Raw genomic sequence first — 20,488 nt, 5'->3', positions numbered from 1 at the left:
AGGGGAATTCCAGTCTGGAAACAACCAAGGTCCGCTAATATCTCCCAATAAAGGATTCCCCCAGGCAGGAATCAGCCAGGCTTTGAAGCTGCAAGGCCATTCAATGCTAATCAAGGTGGCAAATGGCAACATTCAAACTTGCTTCAAACAGACAAGAGTTCTTGGACATTATTCCATAGATATATAAACCCCATTTGCCTAGTTTCCAATAGACCTCACAACCTCTGAGGGTGCCTGCTGTAGATGGGGCAAAACGTCAGGAGATAATGCTTCTGGAACATGGCCATACATCCCAGAAAGCTCACAGCAACCCAGTAATTCTGCCCATGAAAGCCTCTGACAACACCCTGACTTATTATGTTTGCAGCATAATGGGACTGATGATGTAAGTTCTGGCTGGACACCCACACTCATGTTGCCAGATGTTCCTTATATGAGATATTTCCCGCTTATTCCTGAATGTTATAATCCGAGAGAAAATACTAATGTATGATTAAACATTTGCCCCGCCTCACCTTGTGTCCTAGTTGAATGTTGTGCTTTAAAGCTGGTGTGCTGTCTAAAGGTGACACATTTTCTTCTTGGCACTCTCTTGGCCTTGGGCTGTACCTTTCAACACGACCACCTCTTTTATGGGCAGAGACTCCTGCATTAGGACATCTCAAGACATTTCCCTGCCTGAGGACAAGATGGCACCCTTTTTCCATTCAATATGGCCAAACTAGCAATTAAATTTGGCACTAGCTGTGGTGGCAGAACTGTGTCCTCCATCAGGTGAGGTTTCAGGCAATGGGCCAGGCCAAGCAACACAGATGCACACATATAAGCCAGCATGCAACCTCTGTTTTCCCACATCTTGCAACTTTGCCCCACATGCTAGTTGTCATCTGAGACGAATATCTCATTCTGACTAATGGCAGGGCTGGGTCTGGCCTTGCAGGTTGAACTGTTCTTACCATCAGAGTACAGTAACTGGAACAGTGTCCTCTTTCAGTGGCTGCTGCTCATTAAGCTGTTTAGCAGAAAGAGGTAAAGTGTACTTCTCCAGCTAATGCTAGTCTGCAGTTCTCATCACTCTTCACCATCAACTATGCTGTTTAGGACTGATGAGATTTGCAGTCCAAAAAAAGGGGGGGCGAGGGGCTAGGACATATGATTCCTTCCTTTTGCTGTAAAGATGCAGGTCTTTGTCTTCATCCAATGTGGCAATCTCAGGATCCACAAAAGATAGGGGGGAAAGTGCATGAGAAAGCTGTTGGGAATGGACGAGCAGTTAAGCTCTAATCACCCTCTTTATGAGGTAAATTCCCATTAAAATAGCAGAGTAAAAATTGCAGCGGTGAGACTTACGCGCAGTGTGAGTTTTCGAAAGGCCTCTTTGTCATCAGGAAGGCAAAGGGATGCAAAGTTAGCTTTAAAGTTTAAAAGCATTTATTGAGGTAAAAAGAAATCCATTGATGGATAGAAAAGATTTGGAGCTAACTTGCTAATCTATCCTGTTCTAATACATATAGACGGATTAAAATAACAAAGCTCTAGATAGCTACATCTTAACTAATAGAGGACAGAGGTGCGTCCTCTCTGGAACAAAGCAGGTAGCTGGAATGGCGACCAAGCCTTGTGGGTCTCTTTTTCTCTAGTGCCATAAACATTCCAAAGGCCAAATTGGGGAAGTTACGTCAAAGCCTTAGGAGAGATCACATTTCTAGAAACATCAAAGGGTGGGCTGACCTAAATAGGACGGGAAGCAGGAAACAATGGTGAATCCTATCTAGGCATGCTTTGGAAACTGGGAAAGGATTCCCTCAATCTAACTCTATCATCTATCTGACTACATTTAGACTTGAGTAGTCCAGGGTGATTCCCAACAAAAGCTTCGCCCCCCCCCAAAAAAAAATCCTAAAAGGTTTGGGAAAAGAATTTAATGAGCCAGGTCTCCCATAGTTCCATCGCTTTTAGAGCTGTGAGACTGATGGAGGCATAGGAAAGCTGGTGTCTTGCTCCCAACAAACGTTTGTGGAAGGGTGGGCCTGAATCTCTGTGTCATTTCTTTAGTGGCAGTGCTAAAAGCTGGACCACTCTAACAACCACCATGTCAGACTACACAGAGAAGCCACTGAAATCCACAAGCATGTGGACAATTTCAAGGAGGAAACCATGAAAATGAACAAAATCTGACTACCAGTATTTAAAAAACCCTTTAAAATCAGTATAGTAAATGAAGAACATCACTTAAAAACAGGGTAATTCTAGACATGAAACAATCAGGGCCAGCTAGCACCTCCCAACAAAGGATCCCCAGGCAGGAAGCAGCCAGGTTTTGAAGCAGCAAGGCTATTCAATGCTAATCAAGGTGGCCAACTGCTTTCAATCTTTTTTTTACATTTTATTTTCCATTCCCTTCTCTCTCTCCACACCCACCCCTCCCCCTTCCATGATGACAACTTAATCCTTTTTTCTCGTTACATGAGCCTTCTTTCCATTCTATCCAGTTTTTTCATCCAGCTTTCTGGTTTAACAGTTTGTAGCCATCTGCTAAATGGAGTCCATATTTCTTTAATTTTCTTCTGTTTGTCTGACCATGTTTTTTTGCTTCTTATATTATCCATAATATCCAGTTGTATTTGATCCCACATATATTCATACAGTAAAGTCTCGCTTATCCAACATAAACGGGCCGGCAGAACGTTGGATAAGTGAATATGTTGGATAATAAGGAGAGATTAAGGAAAAGCCTATTAAACATCAAATTAGGTTATGATTTTACAAATTAAGCACCAAGACATCATGTTATACAACAAATTTTACAGAAAAAGTAGTTCAACACACAGTAATGTTATGTAGTAATTACTGTATTTACGAATTTAGCACCAAAATATCATGATGTATTGAAAACATTGACTACAAAAATGTGTTGGATAATCCAGAACATTGGATAAGCGAATGTTGGATAAGTGAGACTGTACTGTACCATTTTTCAAGTGTCCATTTCTTTTTATCTTTCCACCCCCACACTATTTCTGTGTGTGCTGCTCTAAACATTGTCATCATTAATTCTTGGTCTTGGTCCTTAAGTCTTCTATCACCATATATCCTATTAACAAAATTTGCATTTTAGTATGTAATCTAACCTGGTTTAGAATTTTTGTATCTCTTCACAATCCCACCATAGATGTGAGTACCATGCCCTCCAACTCCCGTAATGCCAATATGTGGGATTTAATCCCTGAATCATGTGTGCCAGCTGAATTGGTGTTCTATACCATTTCGTAATTATTTTCAGTTCTAATTCCTTTTATTTTTCAATTTTTATTTTATTTAAACCATTTATTATCTTTTCTATCTTTTCTTTGAAAACAAAACCTCATCCAGCACATGCAACAGAGAGTTCATTAAGTTTCACAGCAAAACCAGCAGATTTTGATCATTCCATTAAAAATATACCATGCTAGTAGAACCTAAATCCTGGAGGAAAAGCAGGCAATGTGTCTAACCTACCCTTGCTATATTATCTACGTACTTGTTATGCCATAGAAGCATACATTCTGCTTTTTGAAAAAGAAAAAAGGAAAAAAAAGAAAAAGAAAAAAAAGAGGTGGCCAATTGCAACATACACACTTGTCTCAAACAGACAAGAGTTGTTTCTCGCACCCTGGACCTTCCACTGATATATAAACCCCACTTGTCTAGTTTCCAACAGACCTCCCAACCTCTGAGGATGTCTGCCATAGATGTGAGCGAAACATCAGGAGATAGTGCTTCTGGAACATGGCCATACAGCCCGGAAAACTCATAGCAACCAAGTGCTAATATAAAAGGTAAAGGTTTCCCCTGACATTAAGTCCAGTCATGTCTGACTCTGGGGGTTGGTGCTCATCTCCATTTCTAAGCCGAAGAGCTGGCATTGTCCGTAGACACCTCCAAGGTCATGTGGCCGGCATGACTGCATGGCGCGCCGTTACAATGGCCAAATCAGCAAAATGGGAGCCAGTTTACCAAGTGCTACATTCATTTTTTTCCATTTAGAACTGTGCTACATAGTTATGACCCACCAGATGTGCTATATAGTTTGACCTGTAACATTCCTCTTGTGTAACCCATATACCTAGATTTCCAGGTATAACTGATGGCAGATGTTGGGTACAGACCAGCAGTGCTCCCCCCACCTCAACTCATCCCTTTGGCGTCTTCTAACCTATGCTTGGAAATGTTTCTTTTGGGGGCTTCGTTTCTCAGAATCCTACCGCGAGCCTGGAGCAGAAACCATGCTGGTGGGGACATGCTGGGATGTTTATCCAATGTTTGGCAAAACTCAAATAGCTCCAGATATTGAAGCCATGGGTTTTAGTTCTGTCTTCCTTCACAATCATAACCCCTAAATAGGAAGGCGCTGCTGTCCGATTCCAGCTTTTGTGGAAAGTGATGCCTTCTCTATACGTTTAATGGTTCCCTCTGCCCTTTTGTTTTTCTGTCATATATTCTAGAACTGAATCTTGATGGTGAAAAACAAGCCCCTGGAGCCCTGCCACAATCTGATCTGGTCTCAGATTAAACCCTTCCCAGATCCTTCCCTGGATGCAGTTTTTAATATTGACTGAAAATGGAGTGCTGAAGTTTTGCTTGCTGGCTGGTAACGCAGCCTCTCAGCCGCCGTTTTTAGAAAGCCCTGACAAATAAACGGGTGATGAATAGAGGGAAAAATGTGTAAAGTCCTCTTCCTCCAAGTTCTTCTGCGCTGCTCCTTCCCACACACGGCTCCACCCACCACCAGCACATTGAACGTCTGAAAAACAGATGGAGGAAGGCACAGGCAGAGCAGCACACAGGCTCTGCCAAGGAACGTGCCGTGCGCATTCCTCCTCCTCCAATATTCTTGGCTGTTGCCCTATCGCCCATAGAAGCAGGGCAAGGAAGGCATGACTCCTGCAGCTTCGTATGGCGTTTCTCTTTGTGGTTCTCAGACTGTACACTGCATTCCAACTCTTTTGTATAATTCATTTTGGGTGCTGCAAGGCCAGCTCTTCATAAAGCCATTGGAGCAGTCTGCTACCCTCCAGATGTTTTGGATTGCAATCTCAAAGCCCTATGAGGCAGCTGTGTTGGCTGAGAGTTGCAGCCAGGAATATCTGTAAATGTACCACCTTGGGGAAGATTGTATTTGAATTAAGAGCGAGTACTCAGGTTTGTTTAAGTACAGTAAAGGTAAAGGTTTCCCCTGACGTTAAGTCCAGTCATGTCTGACTCTGTGGGTTGGTGCTCATCTCCATTTCTAAGCTGAAGAGCCGGCGTTGTCCATAGACATCTCCAAGGTCATGTGGCCAGCATGACTGCATGGAGCGCCGTTACCTTCCCGCTGGAGCGGTACCTATTGATCTACTCACATTGGCATGTTTTCGAACTTCTAGATTGGCAGGAGCTGGAGCTAACAGTGGCCGCTCCCGCCGCTCCCAGGGTTTGAACCTGGGACCTTTCGGTCTCCAGCTCAGTGCTTTAATGCACTTCGCCACCGGGGCTCCATTAAGTATAGTAGACTCGCGCAAATATGTGTGATCCACTGAACATCTCGCCAAGAGCCCTGATTCTCTCCCCATCCTTCATTTCCTGCAAACCCCCCCCCCCCAGATTTATTCATAGCAGCAGTGATATTATTACACAGGCTAAGGAGCCACGGTGGCGCAGTGGGTCAAACCCTTGTTCTGGCTGGACTGCTGACCTAAAGGTCGGGTTGCTGATCTGAAGGGTTCTGGTTTGAATCTGCAAGATGGGGTGAGCTCCCATCTGTCAGCTTTAACTTGTGGAGACATGAGAGTCATCTCCCACCAGGATGGTAACATATCCAGTCATCCTCTGGGTGACATCTCTGTAGACGGCCAATTTTCTCACACCAGAAGAGATGTGCAGTATGTTCTTAAGATGCTTCTGACATGATAAGAAAAAAAATGGGTAAGGTGTGCCATTATAAAGAAGCTACATGTTGATGATTTAGTTGATTAATGATATAGTTATATATTACAGTGCAGTTCATCCATGTGGATTTTTCCCTCTGCCACCAAAATAACTTGTACATGATTATATTGCTCTTGGCAGACTGTGTGTCTCTAAAGTTATGCAGTTGATCTAAAGTGCAGTATGTTAGTCTGTGTGTATGTGCTTGTTGAAATCTCTGTTATACTGACTGGTGTGGAAATGTGCACACATGAACATTTTTCTGTATAGAAGAATGGAGTGTAAAATCAGATTGGTAGGTTACTTAAAAGTAAATATAAATCTGAGACAGGGATGTGAATTCTTGAACAAACTTTTGTAGCTGGTTACATATGCACAGCTGTCACTTCATCTTTTTATTCTTGAAGCTGTGGTTGTGTGCCTTCAAGTTCTTTCTAACTTATGGCAACTCTAGGCAACTCTCGCATGGGGTTTTCTTGGCATTATTTGTTTAGAGGCTGAGAAAGTGAGACTTGTGTGATGTCACCCAAAGGATGTCCGTGGCTGATCAGCGATTTGAAACTTGGTCTGTAGTCCTAGTTCACACTCAAACCACCACATTGCACTGGCATCTGGAAGACTGTTAGTCTTGAATTAATTCTATCCAAGGAAAGGTTTTTGTTTGAGAATATCAGATAACTGTCTCCTTTGCATTCAGTCTCACAAATACTCATTCGCATATGCAGACTATGAAATCTTCAGTTATCAGTTGATTAATTTATATATATGAACTAAGACATTTATATGATTCTAGATATTTGCAATCTGGGGGCTTTTTTCTGTGGTTGATGCTGAATGGCCATCTCCTGCAGACTGCTACCCACAATCTAGAAATGTTAATTTAAGTTTGCAGTATTAAGGCAAGGGAAATGAAATAGTTAAACATGACCTCCAGTTGGTTGGACAGGAAACAGATGTTAGTATATTATTTTCAGATGTTTTTCTATGCTGCCTGTGTATCTAGTTCTAAAGGGAAGTCATAGTTCCACTCTATTCTGCCTTGGTGAGACCTCATTTGGAATAACACTGTGTTCCGTTCTGGGCACCGCAATTCAAGAAGGGCATTGATAAGCTGGAATGCATCCAGAGAAAGGTGACCAAAATGGTTAAAGGTTTAGACACCAGACCCTATGAGGAACGGCTTAAAGAGCTGGATGCGTTTAGCTTGGAGAAAAGAAGGCTGGGAGGGGAGGGGATACGAGAGCCATATTTAAATATTTGAAAGGATGTCCCACTGAGGAGGGGGAAAGCTTGTTTTTTGCTGCTCTGGAGACTAGTTTACACCTACACTGTAGAATTAATGTAGTTCGACGCCACTTTAATTACCATGGCTTAAGGCTGTGGAATCATGGGAGTTGAACTTTTACAAGAACAAGATGTTTATCTTTTTCTGCCAAAAAGTCCTGGTGCCTCACCAAATTACAAACCCCATGATTCCATCACATTGAGCCATGGCGGTTAAAGTGGCGTCAAACTGCATTCATTCTACAGTGTAGATGCAATGAATGCAAATTGCAAGAAAAATAATGCCCCTGAATAATAGGAAGAGATTCCTGACAGTAAGAAACATTTGATAGTGGACTAGGTTAACTCTGAATGTTGTGGGGTCTCCTTTTCTAGAGGTTTTAAAACAGAGGCTGGATGACATCTACTGGGAGTACTTTGACTGTGTTTCCTACATGGCAGAATGGTTTTGGACCAGATGGCTCTTATATCTCTTCTAGCTCAATGATTCTATATCTGGTTCTACTTCAGATTTTAATGCCACTAGTGTTATAGAGAAGTTGGTTGTAAGAAACTTCTGGTCTAATAATTCCTATTGAGGTGGTCAAATTGTTTCTGCGCTGCATCTCTTTAGACTGTTTACAAGGAGTTCCTTCTGAAAGCATTGCTTCCAGATGTGCCAGTTGTATGTGATGGAGAATTTTATTTGGAGAGAATCTTTTTTTAAAGGAGGAATATTCAGTCAACATAAGCTCTTTTTTTTGTTATCAGAAGCAGTATACTTCCCTCCTGCGTTGTAAGTGCCGCAGGTTAGAAAAGGTGTTGTTTGTTACATTTCAGAGATCTAAATTTATTCTTCCTAAGCCTTGTTTCCAAGTAGGTTATGGAATATTTAGTTGTGTTGGCCAGTTGCTGTAGCAACACACCTCAAGCTGCCATGACAGTTTCCGAGGTGGGGTCACATCTTGGGACCTGATGCAGGCAAAGTTATATCAGGAGGAGTTGTCATGCCACTGCATTGCATTATTGCCTCTTGCCAGGCACTTGCTAAGTTTTAGCCTCAAATATTTCAGATTGGTTGTGTGCTGAAGGAACATCAGTCCATGTGCATTCTCAGATGTTAGTGTTGTTCTGGCTGTTCAGTTTGTAATGTAATCAAATACAGGGCACTTGTGCCACATGCTGGGCATCTTGCCTATCTGCTGGGCTGCATGTATATGAACTTCAAGATCACAGTCCATGGCAGTAATAAAAATAATAATAATGGAGATGCCAGATAAAATAAGGGACCTGACTCCTTTATCTTAAATAGTTGCATAGAAGAGGGAATTTCAGAAAACGAAGCTGGAGTAACATTGAGTTGCATTGCTCTGGAGACTAGGACCTGGAGCAATGGGTTCAAATTACAGGAAAGGAGATTTCACCTGAACATTAGGAAGAACTTCCTGACTGCAGGAGCTGTTCAATAGTGGAACAGTCTTTTGGAAAGACATGACCTTTGTAGAGATCATAACCTTTTGGAAAACCAGAATCTCCATAGCCATTTGGAAGCATGACCCTTTTTGGAGATCAATTGGCATCCACACTACTGTATTTGGAATAATCATAACCTTTTTGTAAAGTATGATCTTCCTGAGAAGGGTTAAAAGCCTGCTTGAATCAATCTTCTCCTTAGTGGTAAATATTCACTAGTATTCATGCAAGGCAATTTAGGTTTCTCAGTTGTTAGACTGACATCCCTGGGTTTTCTATTTGACCTGCTAGGAATAAAGATATACCAATACATAAAATATATAGCGGATCTTCAGAAGTGTTATTTCAGTTGCCCAAAGAAACATCTACTCCCCCATAAAATATATTGCATTTAAATCATGCTCTCAATAGACCCAAAAATTAGTAGTCTTAGTTAAAAGTAAACATAGTTGATTTACTTACAAAACTTCATGCTTTCAGCATACAGGTACATTGCTTATTGGTTGATAAACAGTAAGATCTCTAAAGCATTCTGTTTTAGTCTTCTCTGTTGCATTCAGACTAACACTTTCTTCTGATGCCTATTGTACTCAACCAACTTCTAATGCATACTGACTGACTTCGGATGCATACTGTGACTACTATATAATACTCAACTGTACTGGCTTCTAAAATAGAGTCTCAGTCTGAATAGTCCTAGATCTGGTCACATGGTCTGTAATCCCTCCCACAACTTCAAACAACATAGAGATAAGGGAAAAACTGCATACCAATATATACATACAATATAGTAAGCAATCTCAATTATACAGTAGAGTCTCACTTATCCAACACTCGCTTATCCAACGTTCTGGATTATCCAACGCATTTTTGTAGTCAATGTTTTCAATATATCGTGATATTTTGGTGCTAAATTCATAAATACAGTAATTACTACATAGCATTACTGCGTATTGAACTACTTTTTCTGCCAAATTTGTTGTCTAACATCATGTTTTGGTGCTTAATTTGTAAAATCATAACCTAATTTGATGTTTAATAGGCTTTTCCTTAATGCCTCCTTATTATCCAACATATTCACTTATCCAACATTCTGCCGGCCCGTTTATGTTGGATAAGTGAGACTCTACTGTATACTTAATAAATAACTAGTATAGGAGGTTTGTAGGAGCCCCGGGTAGTGCACCAGATTAAACTGCGGAGCTGCTGAACTTGCTGACCAAAAGGTCGGTAGTTTGAATCCAGGGGGCAGAGTGAGCTCCCACTGTTAGCCCCAGCTTCTGCAGTTCAAAAACATGCAAATGTGAGTAGATCAATAGGTACCAATCCAATGGGAAGGTAACAGCGCTCCATGGAATCATGCTGACCACATGACATTGGAGGTGTCTACGGCTCTTCAGTTTAGAAATGGAGATGAGCATCAATCCCCAGAGTCGGACACGGCTAGACTTTATGTTAAGGGGAAACCTTTACCTTTACCTATAGGAGGCTTGTAGAAAGTTGCTATTTCCAACATTGTCTGCCTCTCTAGAGGCTCCTCCTTGAGAGGCTTTTAAGCAGCAGCAGGATGGCCATCTGTCAGGGGTGTTTTGCTTGTGCTTTTCCTGCATGGCAGAGGGTTGGACTAGATAGCCCATGTGTTCTCTTCTAACTCCGTGATTCTATGATTCTGTGACAAGCAACAGCTATTTGCAATTTCCAGTTCTGTACAGCTATTAACAGTACAGGATCCCTGCCTTTTAATCCACTTTGCAAGCCACATGTGGACTGTGAGCATATCCGTTAATAACATCTTGGTGGGCTCTGAAGGAGGTGATGCGATTGCTGCAGACAGAGCAGACATGAGATATTATTCAGGATTAGTGGGGACCGAGAGAAGAACTCATCTCGCCACACTGAGCGTTTTAGTAGGGATAGTTTTTCTAATCGAAGTTTGCTAGAGGTGTCATAGATTATGTAATTCGGTTCACTTTGTTCTGAAGATTGGTCTTAATCTGAGGTCCAGAAAATAGACACATATAAACATTGCCTTTTGTTTGTGAGATTATTGATATGCTTATTGATCCATTCGAGTGTTGAAGGCAAGGACTATGGCTCAAAGTTGCCAGAGATGCAGCAAGGTTTATTAAGATAATACATTTGTGGGTCTGACCTGTGCCCACATGGGAGACAGCCTGGAATTACATGGGAGAATTCCCATGTATGTCACTGGTGAGTTAAATAATAAATGAATGCTAACACAAAGATGTTTCCCAGTCTTGTTCCCTGACAGCATCACGATTCTCATACCCCTGGTATGTAAAGAATGTGCCCTGGGTATCTCCTCTGAATGGTTTTGAGTATATGTGGAGTACCTTTGTATCACCACTGAATAGCCCTCCTATACATTGTGTGGAAGAAAGGCTTCCAAGCAGTGGCAGATGTTGTCTTTTATCAGTTGTGCAATGAATCTGATTTAGGTTTTAGCCTGAATTCAAAAAGAGTATAAAGAATGCTCGTCCCTAGCCTCCAAAGCCTCAGATGGCATTTAAAAAACTAAAACCAGGACCAGATTTACTGATCCATTAATGGAGTGCTGCTTTCATAGGAATACTTCTTTTCCCTCCAGTTTCTCTCATACTTAATTTTTGTTTTATTTCAACTTTTAAGAATAACCAGATTGAATACAGTTATCAAAAAGGTTAGTTTCCCCCTTCACCCAGTGGTGCAGTGGGTTAAACCCTTGTGCCGGCAGGACTGCTGACATGAAGGTTGGGTTGTTGACCTGAAGGCTGCCGGTTTGAATCTGGGGAGAGTGCAGATGATCTCCCTCTGTGAGCTCTCTATTTAGGGACATGGGACAAGGATGGTAAAAATGTCAAACATCCGAGCATCCCCTGGGCAACATCCTTGCAGACGGCCAATTCTCTCACACCAGAAGCAACTTGCAGTTTCTCAAGTCACTCCTGACATGAGAAAAAAAATTCCAAAGAGAAAAAGATCTCAGTTATGAGTTTCCAGTGTTTCCAAGCATGTTACCTTCACGAGAATTGAAATTAACTTTTTATACTTAAGTTTGAATTAGATCCTTTGAAGATGGAGAGGGCAAAAAGAGCTCAAAGTAGCACACTTTTCACTTCAGTATATCTTGTAAGAATTGTAAAAAATTGTTTCAAAATATTTTAACGTTCTTGCATTGTGGCCACATATGAATCATTGATGCCTTAGTCAAACAACCCCTCCAGAACTGTGCGGGGGCCGAGTGGATTATTTTAGAACATTTCACTGAGGTAAATGTAAAGGTAAAAATTTTCCCCTGACATTAAATCTAGTGGTATCTGACTCTGGGGTTGGTTCTCATCTCCATTTCTAAGCCAAAGAGACGTCTCCAAGGTCATGTGGCCAGCATGACTCCATGGAGCGCTGTTACCTTCTCACCTATTGATCTACTCACATTTGCATGTTTTCAAACTGCTAGGTTGGCAGAAGCTGGGGCTAACAGTGGGAGCTCACTCCACTCCCTGGATTTTAACCGCCGATCTTTCGGTCAGCAAGTTCAGCAGCTCAGTGGTTTAACCTGCTGCAACTCCAATTATGTCACAGTTTAGAAAAAATGTTCCAGACAGATCTCTTTACAAGAACCTACCATGAATTTCCACCCAAAAGTCCTTTAGCGGACTGGAGAGAGATTTTTGTGCCATGGTTTAACCCCAGTAGAAGTGCTATTTTAACAGGAAGGAATGAAATATAATTTCCTCTTGGTTGTATGTTTTCCGGGCTGTATGGCCATGTTCTAGAAGTATTCTCTCCTGACGTTTCACCCACATCTATGACAGGCATCCCCAGAGGTTGTGAGGATGCCTGCCATAGATGTGGGTGAAATGTCAGGAGAGAATACTTCTAGAACATGGCCATACAGCCTGGAAAACATACAACAACCCTGTGATCCCGGCCATGAAAGCCTTTGACAACACATTAATTTCCTCTTCATTTCCTGTTTCAAAAAAAGACCTGGCCTGCGCCTAATTTGGTAAAGGTAAAAGCTTTCCCCTGACATTAAGTCTAGTTGTGTCTGACTCTGGGGGTTAATGCTTATCTCCATTTCTAAGCCAAAGAGCTAGTGTTATCCGTAGACACCTAAAGTCATGTGTCTGGCATAACTGCATGGAGCGTCGTTACCTTCCGACCAGAGTGGTACCAATTGATCTACTCACATTGCATGTTTTCGAACTGCTAGATTGACAGAAGCAGGGGCAAACAGCGAGAGATCACTCCGCTCCCCGGATTCAAACCACTGACTTTTCGGTCAGCAAGTTCAGCTGCTCAGTGGTTTAAGCCGCTGTGCCACCAGGGGCTCCTGCGCCTAAATAAGCCAGGGCCAAACACATGACAAAAATGCCCCCAAGATCCCTTACTGCCGTTTTGGATCAAGAAACTCTCACCCTGAGTTGCTCACTCCTGCCTACAACTGAAAATCTGTCCATGAACACTCACTGATTGTGCCTATCCTCTTTTTCCAGATCCTTACTCCATTGCAGGCAGCGATGGCAGCATCTCAGCCTCCGTGGCCTCGATCCAGCCGCAGGCATCCAGCAGCTCAGCTCCCAGCTCCCCTGCCTCCCGCCACTCGGTCAGCACCCTCAAGAAATGGCTGACCAATCCTGTACGCAAGCTGAGTGCCGGTGGGCTCCCTCGAGGTGAACGCCCACTCAGGAAACCAGAGGGCCGGACGCGGCGACATGGGCGCCAAGAGGAACGCAAGAGCATCGACTTGGGCCTCCTGAGCCAAGGGGAGGAACCGTTTGCTGGCCCACGGGTCTCAGTCAGCACGGTGAGAGAGAGCAACAGGGGAGATGTACACAGGGTTAGAGGCCGTCTTGTTGAAAACGCTTCCCAAAAGGCAAGACTAGCTAACCTCCATCTTCTTGCAGTCAGGCTGTACAGTTTAAAATATAACACACCAGGAGCGGACTCTCCAGCAGATGTATTCGACCAGATGTGTCAAACTCATTTTCATTGAGAGTCACATCAGCTTTCTGGTTGCCTTCAAAGCGTTTTTATGGATAGAGAATATGTGGCTACAGAGGAGAAACTATAATTATTTTACACTGCGGCCGGTGGTCTTTAGTTTTTCTCCAGTTTGAGTTCCCAGATGTTAATCGAATGACAATTCCCATCACTTTTGATTTTCTGTTAAGCAAACTGGGGATAATGGGAATTGAACCCTCAACAGCACTTGTGGCTTTGAGTTTTAAAAAGGTAAAGGTTAAAGAACATTTTAGGAGCCCCGGTGGCGAAGTGTGTTAAAGCACTGATCTGCTGAACTTGCAGACTGAAAGGTCCCAGGTTCAAACCGCCAGAACGGCGTGAGCAGCCGCTGTTAGCTCCAGCTTCTGCCTACCTAGCAGTTTGAAAACATGCCAATGTGAGTAGATCAATAAGTACCGCTCCGGCGGGAAGGTAACAGCGCTCCATGCAGTCATGCCAGCCACATGATCTTGAAGGTGTCTACGGACAACGCCGGCTCTTTGGCTTAGAAATGGAGATGAGCACCAACCCCCAGAGTCAGACATCACTGGACTTAACGTCAGGGGAAACTTTTACCTTTACCTTTTAAAGAACATTTTAAAGTCAGGCATCATATCTACAATCCTTGTATCTAAAACTGAACCCTACTCTCCTGACTAAACAGAACAAACTGCAGCCTTCCAGATGTTACTGTATTACAACTCCCATCACCTCTAATCATGATGTCTAATGATGTGAAATATAGGAGTTGTAGTCTAGTATCTGGAGGGTCATATAAAAATGATATGGGAGGCTGAGTTCAGTCCATGAGCCTTGTGTGTATGTACTTCTATAATTTTTATTTCATTGATATTACCGCCCTAAGTCACTCTGGGGAGAGATGGCGGGCTAGAAATAAAGTATGATGATGATGATGATGATTATATTGATATTCCCTCACTTTAGTTTTAATATACAAAATAAAGAAGATAAGGTAAAGGTAAAGGTTTCCCCTGACGTTAAGTCCAGTCATGTCCGACTCTGGGGGTTGGTGCTCATCTCCATTTTTAAACCGAAGAGCCGGCGTTGTCCGTAGACACCTCCAAGGTCATGTGGCCGGCATGACTGCATGGAGCACCGTTACCTTCCTGCCGGAGTGGTACCTATTGATCTACTCACATTTGCATGTATTCAAACTGCTAGGTTGGCAGAAGCTTGTGCTAACAGATTTGAACCTGGGACCTTCCGGTCTGCAAGTTCACCAGCTCAGCGCTTTAACACACTGAGCTACAGGAGGCTCCAAAGAAGATAAACATATATTACTTATCTTATTTTTAGTGATCAAATCCTGTCATTGTCATCTTCTTTTGATTTTTAAAACATCTATCAAAGGTTTCCATACTTCTTGTAGATTCTGCAGATTAGTTTGCTGTAGGGCTAAAGTTACCATCCCTGCCATTTCAAAGACTTTTGCAATCCAGTTCTCTGTTGTTGGTGTAGCTTGTTGTTTCCACTGTTTTGTTTTTGAAGGGCATGGGCCTGATTTTCTACATGGCTCACTTATGGTTTGAAATGATGGAGAAGTGTCATCCTTCTTTTTCAGTTTCCAAGTCTATAACCGTATGACAGAACCTACAGTGACACTGAAGCATGTAAAACTGGTGCAGATTTTGGGGTGGTCTGAATTTGTAGAATTGTGTGATCTGTACTGGAAATGTGGTCTTGTTCAAGTTCTTGTTTTAGACTATAGCTTTTAGATCCCCCAGAAACAGGTACTGGTTTTTTTTTAATAAAACTGGATTACTGTGGAATAAGCAAGAGCACAAAAGTAGTTTGTGGTCAAACATGGACTGGTCATGTAGTCTGCCCACGTATTGTACAAGGAATCAATTCTCTAAGCTTTTTAAAGGTCTTCAAGTGCAGCTCTATAGGAGTTGACCAGGAGAGCTCTTCACGTATAACCAAACCCATGAAATATAAACTTGCATGATATGTGGGCAGCTAGGAGAGGATAGCAGATGCAAAAGATGGTGCCTTCACCTATATAGTTATGTAGAGGTGGGAATTGCAGAAAGTGTGGCTTTCATGATACACTGTACCTGTTGAAATCCTTTCTTTTGCATAAGTGTGAAAAGATAGAGGAGTTGGGTATTCTTTTGCATTGTCCTTGATACTATTGACTCTAGGGTGCTTAAACTGAATGGGACTTGAAGGCACTGATGGAATTTGGTGGTTCCATCCCATCTAGAAAGATGAATATAGAAAGTTGTGCTGGAGGATTTATGTTTGGTCTGTGAATTGTAATGGAGTTTTAAGATTTGTAATCATCCCTCATCCAGTCCATCACCAATGACAGGCATTGGTTTACAGGCAGGATGGCATCCTTGGCATTCGGTGGAAAACAGTAATAGAGTTGGGTGCCGTCCGCATAAATTTGACACCAAACCCCAAAACTCTGGATGATCTCTCCCAGCGGTTTCATGTACATACGAGTAGGTTAGGTAAAAGTTTTCCTCTGACATTAAGTCCAGTCGTGTCCAACTCTGGTGGTTGGTGCTCATCTCCATTTCTAAGCCAAAGAGCCGGCATTGTCTGTAGACACCTCCAAGGTCATGTGGCTGGCATGACTTCATGGAGCGCCGTTAATGTTGAATATTGAACAGCATTTGCATGAGGGAACCCAAAGGCCACTGGCCAGGGAGTTGAACACATAATTCGGATAGACACTCCAGATTTCAATCAGTAAAATCAAGACCAGGGGAAAATAGCTTAGTATCAAACTATGGCAATAGGACTTTTATCAATCCTCAGAAAAATCCAGGGGGTTTTGCAGCTGTCGTGAAGCCAAGGGAGGGAGAGAGATCTGGTGATGATTTTGGCTAGATCTACACTGGCTTATATCCTAGGATCTGATCCCAGATTATCTGCTTTGAACTAGATTGTGTGAGTCTACACTGCCAGTTAATTTGGGATATCTCCTGTAAAGGACTATGAACGTCTAAGGCTCCTTCAGATAGAGGGGAATCTTTTTATCCCACCGCTGCCACCAATTTGTAAAAGAGGGTAGCGTAGAAGACCCAATTAATAACGAATAGATGTCCCAAATAATAATAGATAACTGCCACCGATTAGTGGAAATGCAGCTACCACTGTGTGGAGAGACACCTTTAGACTATAAAAGTGCTCAACCTTCCAATAGCTCAGAGGAAGCCTTTTACTTTATTCGGTGTTAAAATGGTAGCACAATTGTGCTGAAGGAGTCTATAGACGACAGAGGCTTTGATGTAAAAAGAACAATAACAAGTTTATTCAGGCACAAGCTTGGTGGTTACAAAAGATGTTTCACTTAGAGGTATTCTTATTAACAGTTACAATACTAGAATGAGATGAATCAAACTCTCTAAAGTATCACTTCTTTTACTTAAAGTAGTTAAAACTTCTTCCTCTGCTCCTTTTAAACTGTTACTTCAATGGATCTATGTGAGTCCAGCTGGGATTGGTTCCCAAAGTCTGAAACTTGGACTATCCAGTGACTTCAAACCATAGTCAACCCTGTGATATACTATCACAGATTCTCTGTGCCTTTTCAGGACACAGACTACATTAAATAAGTCACCAAATTTATTTGAAACCGACTCAAAATGAACAATTGAGTCTCCTTGATCCCATCAACCTGGAATCAATCTTCCCTGTGCCTCATCAGAGCACAGACTGAGGCTTCACTTTTAAAAACCTCTTCACTTCTCCTCCCCTCGGCAGATGGCTCCACCCACATCTCCATGGCAACTGCCTCAGAGGAAAGCCACCTACCCAACCAAACCACAAGCACATAGTTAAACACAACAACCATGAATACAAAACTCATACTTCATTACATCTCCCTTGGGGAGATAGGGCAGAATATAAGTAAAGTTTAATTATTGTACTACCGGTAGCTATACCCGGCCATGGGTTGCTGTGTCCCAGTCTGGTTCAATGAAAAAAAAACTCAGGAAATAGTTTTTCGTGGACATTCCACAGATATATAAAGAGAAGCCTCCCACAGGATGGTAAAACATGTGGTTGTCTCTGGGCAACATCCTTTCTGACTGCCAGTTCTCTCACACCAGAAGTAGCAGGGCTATTCAGTGCTGATCAAGTTGGTCCATTGTTATATTACTTGCAGTAAATAAAGAACACCACTCAGAAAAAAGTGGAATATCAGACATGAAACAATCAGGGCCAGCTAACACCTCCCAACAAAGGATCCCCCCAGGCGGGAAGTAGCCAGGGTTTGAAGCAGCAAGGATATTCACTGTTAATCGAGTTGGCCAGTTGGGACATTCACACTTGCCAGTAGGAGAAAAGAGTTCTTTCTCCCACCCTGGACCTTTCACAGATATATAAAGAGAAGCCTCCCACAGATGGTAAAACATCCTGGTGTCCCCTGGGTAACATCCTTGCTGACGGCCAATTGTCTCATACCAGAAGCAGCTTGCAGTTTCTGAAGATGCTCCTGACACCCTTTCAGTGGCTTGGCCTCAGAGCCTTGGCCTTACATAACTCCTCATGAGTGGCGATGAGGCAGGCCTAGCCTTCCCTTGCGGCCCTGCCCACACCGGTTGCTAAAGGTTGGAAGCTGCTTGGCCATTGCTTGCATCATTGCTAAGGAAAGGAGCCGTCTGTTAGGACATTAACTAAGGGAGAAGGAGACTGATTGGCTGTTGCTTAGGGGTATGATTTTACCTTTCTTAGGTGTATCAGGTTTGTGAGAGTAGGCTTAAAACATATGGCAGTTCAAATGCTATGTTGTGTCAAAATTTCATAGCATTTGGTAGAGTAGTTGGGAGATATGAGGTCCCTTACTGATGGACATTACATTTTTATTTATATAGATTATTATTAAACAGATAATCTGGAATCAGATCCTGGGATATAGGGCAGAGGAGATCCAGCCTCATCTAGTGTCTTTTCTGCTGAGGATGGAAAGAGGTGGGATTTTCTGCCTTGTATGACTGAGACCCATGCTGGCTTTGGGTACTGTGTATTTGACATGGGTCAGTGGAGAGATCCAAACTGTCAGCCCTCAGTTACTGCAATCGATACTTACTCGTTTGTTTTGTTTACATGCCAGTACTAGATCAAGAACATCTTGTTGCTAGTGACAGGTGCTAAAAGCTCCACTAAAACAACCCCTTCCTCCGCTTCACTCAGAATATCTTCACCTCGGCTGGGCTTGCTTCCAGTTTCCAAACCCTGGCTTTGATGGGTGGGTAGGGAAGGAATGCATTTTTAAAATGGCAAGGAGGCCATTTGTTAGAAATAACTGGCGAGGAGAAAGAAAACGCCTCCTCCCACCCACTAGTCTTCCTCTGCAGTGCTTATCACTCCTTGATTTGCTCTAGGAGGAATGCAGAGTATTGAGATCTTTCTACACAACGACTTTGAAAACAGTCACAGGCTGTTCACAATTCATATTTGAGTGTGTCCTGATCCAGGCCAACTGAGGAACTGTCAGGGATCTGGGAGGGCAACACCAAAGCAACCAGAAGCACTATTGATAGCGCAGTATCCTTCCCAGGAAAGCGTGAAAACTTGAGTAGCGTGAAGCAACCATTCACTGTCTTCTTGACACCCTTTTCTTGTATTCACAGGATGGCAACACTCATCTCCCAGACCTCTCCCTACTTTCCAACCAGCTCGAAGGGGATGGCTCAGGAAGACAGACTCAGGTGAGTGTGTATGTGTGTGTGTATGAAACAGATGGACTAAGGCATTGTTGCCTTACAGATGTGGAGATCAGGGATCAGTTTCTCTCTCCTCTTCATGGGACAAAGTCCATATTTGACCATGGCGGGGAACCATTTGCACCTATCATAGAATCATAGAATAGTAGAGTTGGAAGAGACCTCATGGGCCATCCAGTCCAACCCCCTGCCAAGAAGGAGGAAATCACATTCAAAGCACCCTCAACAGATGACCATCCAGCCTCTGCTTAAAAGCCTCCAAAAAGGAGCCACCACCACAGTCTGGGGCAGAGAGAGAGTTCCACTGCTGAACAGCCCTCACAGTGAGGAAGTTCTTCCTTGCGCTAGCAGTCATTTGGCTCTAAAGGGAAAACAATATGTAAGAAAAAGTAGAAGGATGATGGATACAAATTGAGGATGGCCTTACCGAAGACCCATAAAATTCAGTGAGTAAGGCAAAAAAATAGCAGACCTCATTTGGAAAATGCAAGGTAGTCTTTTGTCACTTCAGAAAGGTGTGGGCATTGACACTGGATACCGCTAATGCTGGAATGTCCCCTTTTGTGCCTAGTGGATAGATAATTTCAATTTCTTTTCTTTATTAATGATGCTTATGTACCACTCAACTGCAAAAGGATCTTTTGCAAATATAAAAGGGAAAAGCAGTCAATAAAAATCTTCTTAACAACCTGTCTAATTTAGTGGTACAACAAAACTCCCTAAGATTAGAGATGAACCGAATCAAAGCAAATTTCTTTTCCTCTCTCTTTCCCACCCACACGCAGACTCTTTTTGTATGTGTATATAAATATGCATACATGTTCTTAACATTGTGCGTATTTGCATATTGTTTATATAAAATGTGTGTGGATATATATATATATATACACACACACACTCACACAGATATACACACACAAACACACTTCACATAGATATAGGATTTGTGTGTGTTTGTGTGTCTGTGTATGCAAACTTATACATATCATGATAGATGTGCCTGTATTTAGTTAGGTTTAGAACACAGGTAAGGAACGTGCAACACATTGGATGCTGTTGGATGAAACTCTCATCATATCTCACCATTGGCTGTG

General features: G+C 42.5%; 1 protein-coding gene across 5 annotated transcripts in view; it reads left to right on the top strand.

The window, feature by feature from the left end:
* The window catches only part of arhgef25 (Rho guanine nucleotide exchange factor 25), a 131,710-nt gene that overhangs the window by 83,564 nt on the left and 27,658 nt on the right, over positions 1-20,488 (top strand). For all 5 annotated transcript variants that reach the window (XM_062971083.1, XM_062971085.1, XM_062971082.1 and 2 more), the window contains 2 exons: positions 13,182-13,492; positions 19,302-19,379. In XM_062971083.1, coding sequence (XP_062827153.1) covers positions 13,182-13,492; positions 19,302-19,379 — 389 coding nt within the window. The remainder of the gene's footprint in view (positions 1-13,181; positions 13,493-19,301; positions 19,380-20,488) is intronic.

Source organism: Anolis carolinensis, chromosome 2, assembly GCF_035594765.1.
Source record: "Anolis carolinensis isolate JA03-04 chromosome 2, rAnoCar3.1.pri, whole genome shotgun sequence".
In the NCBI taxonomy this organism is placed as follows: Eukaryota; Metazoa; Chordata; class Lepidosauria; order Squamata; family Dactyloidae; genus Anolis; species Anolis carolinensis.
Note: the sequence above shows the minus strand (reverse complement) of the source record. Positions and strands in the feature narration are given on the sequence as shown.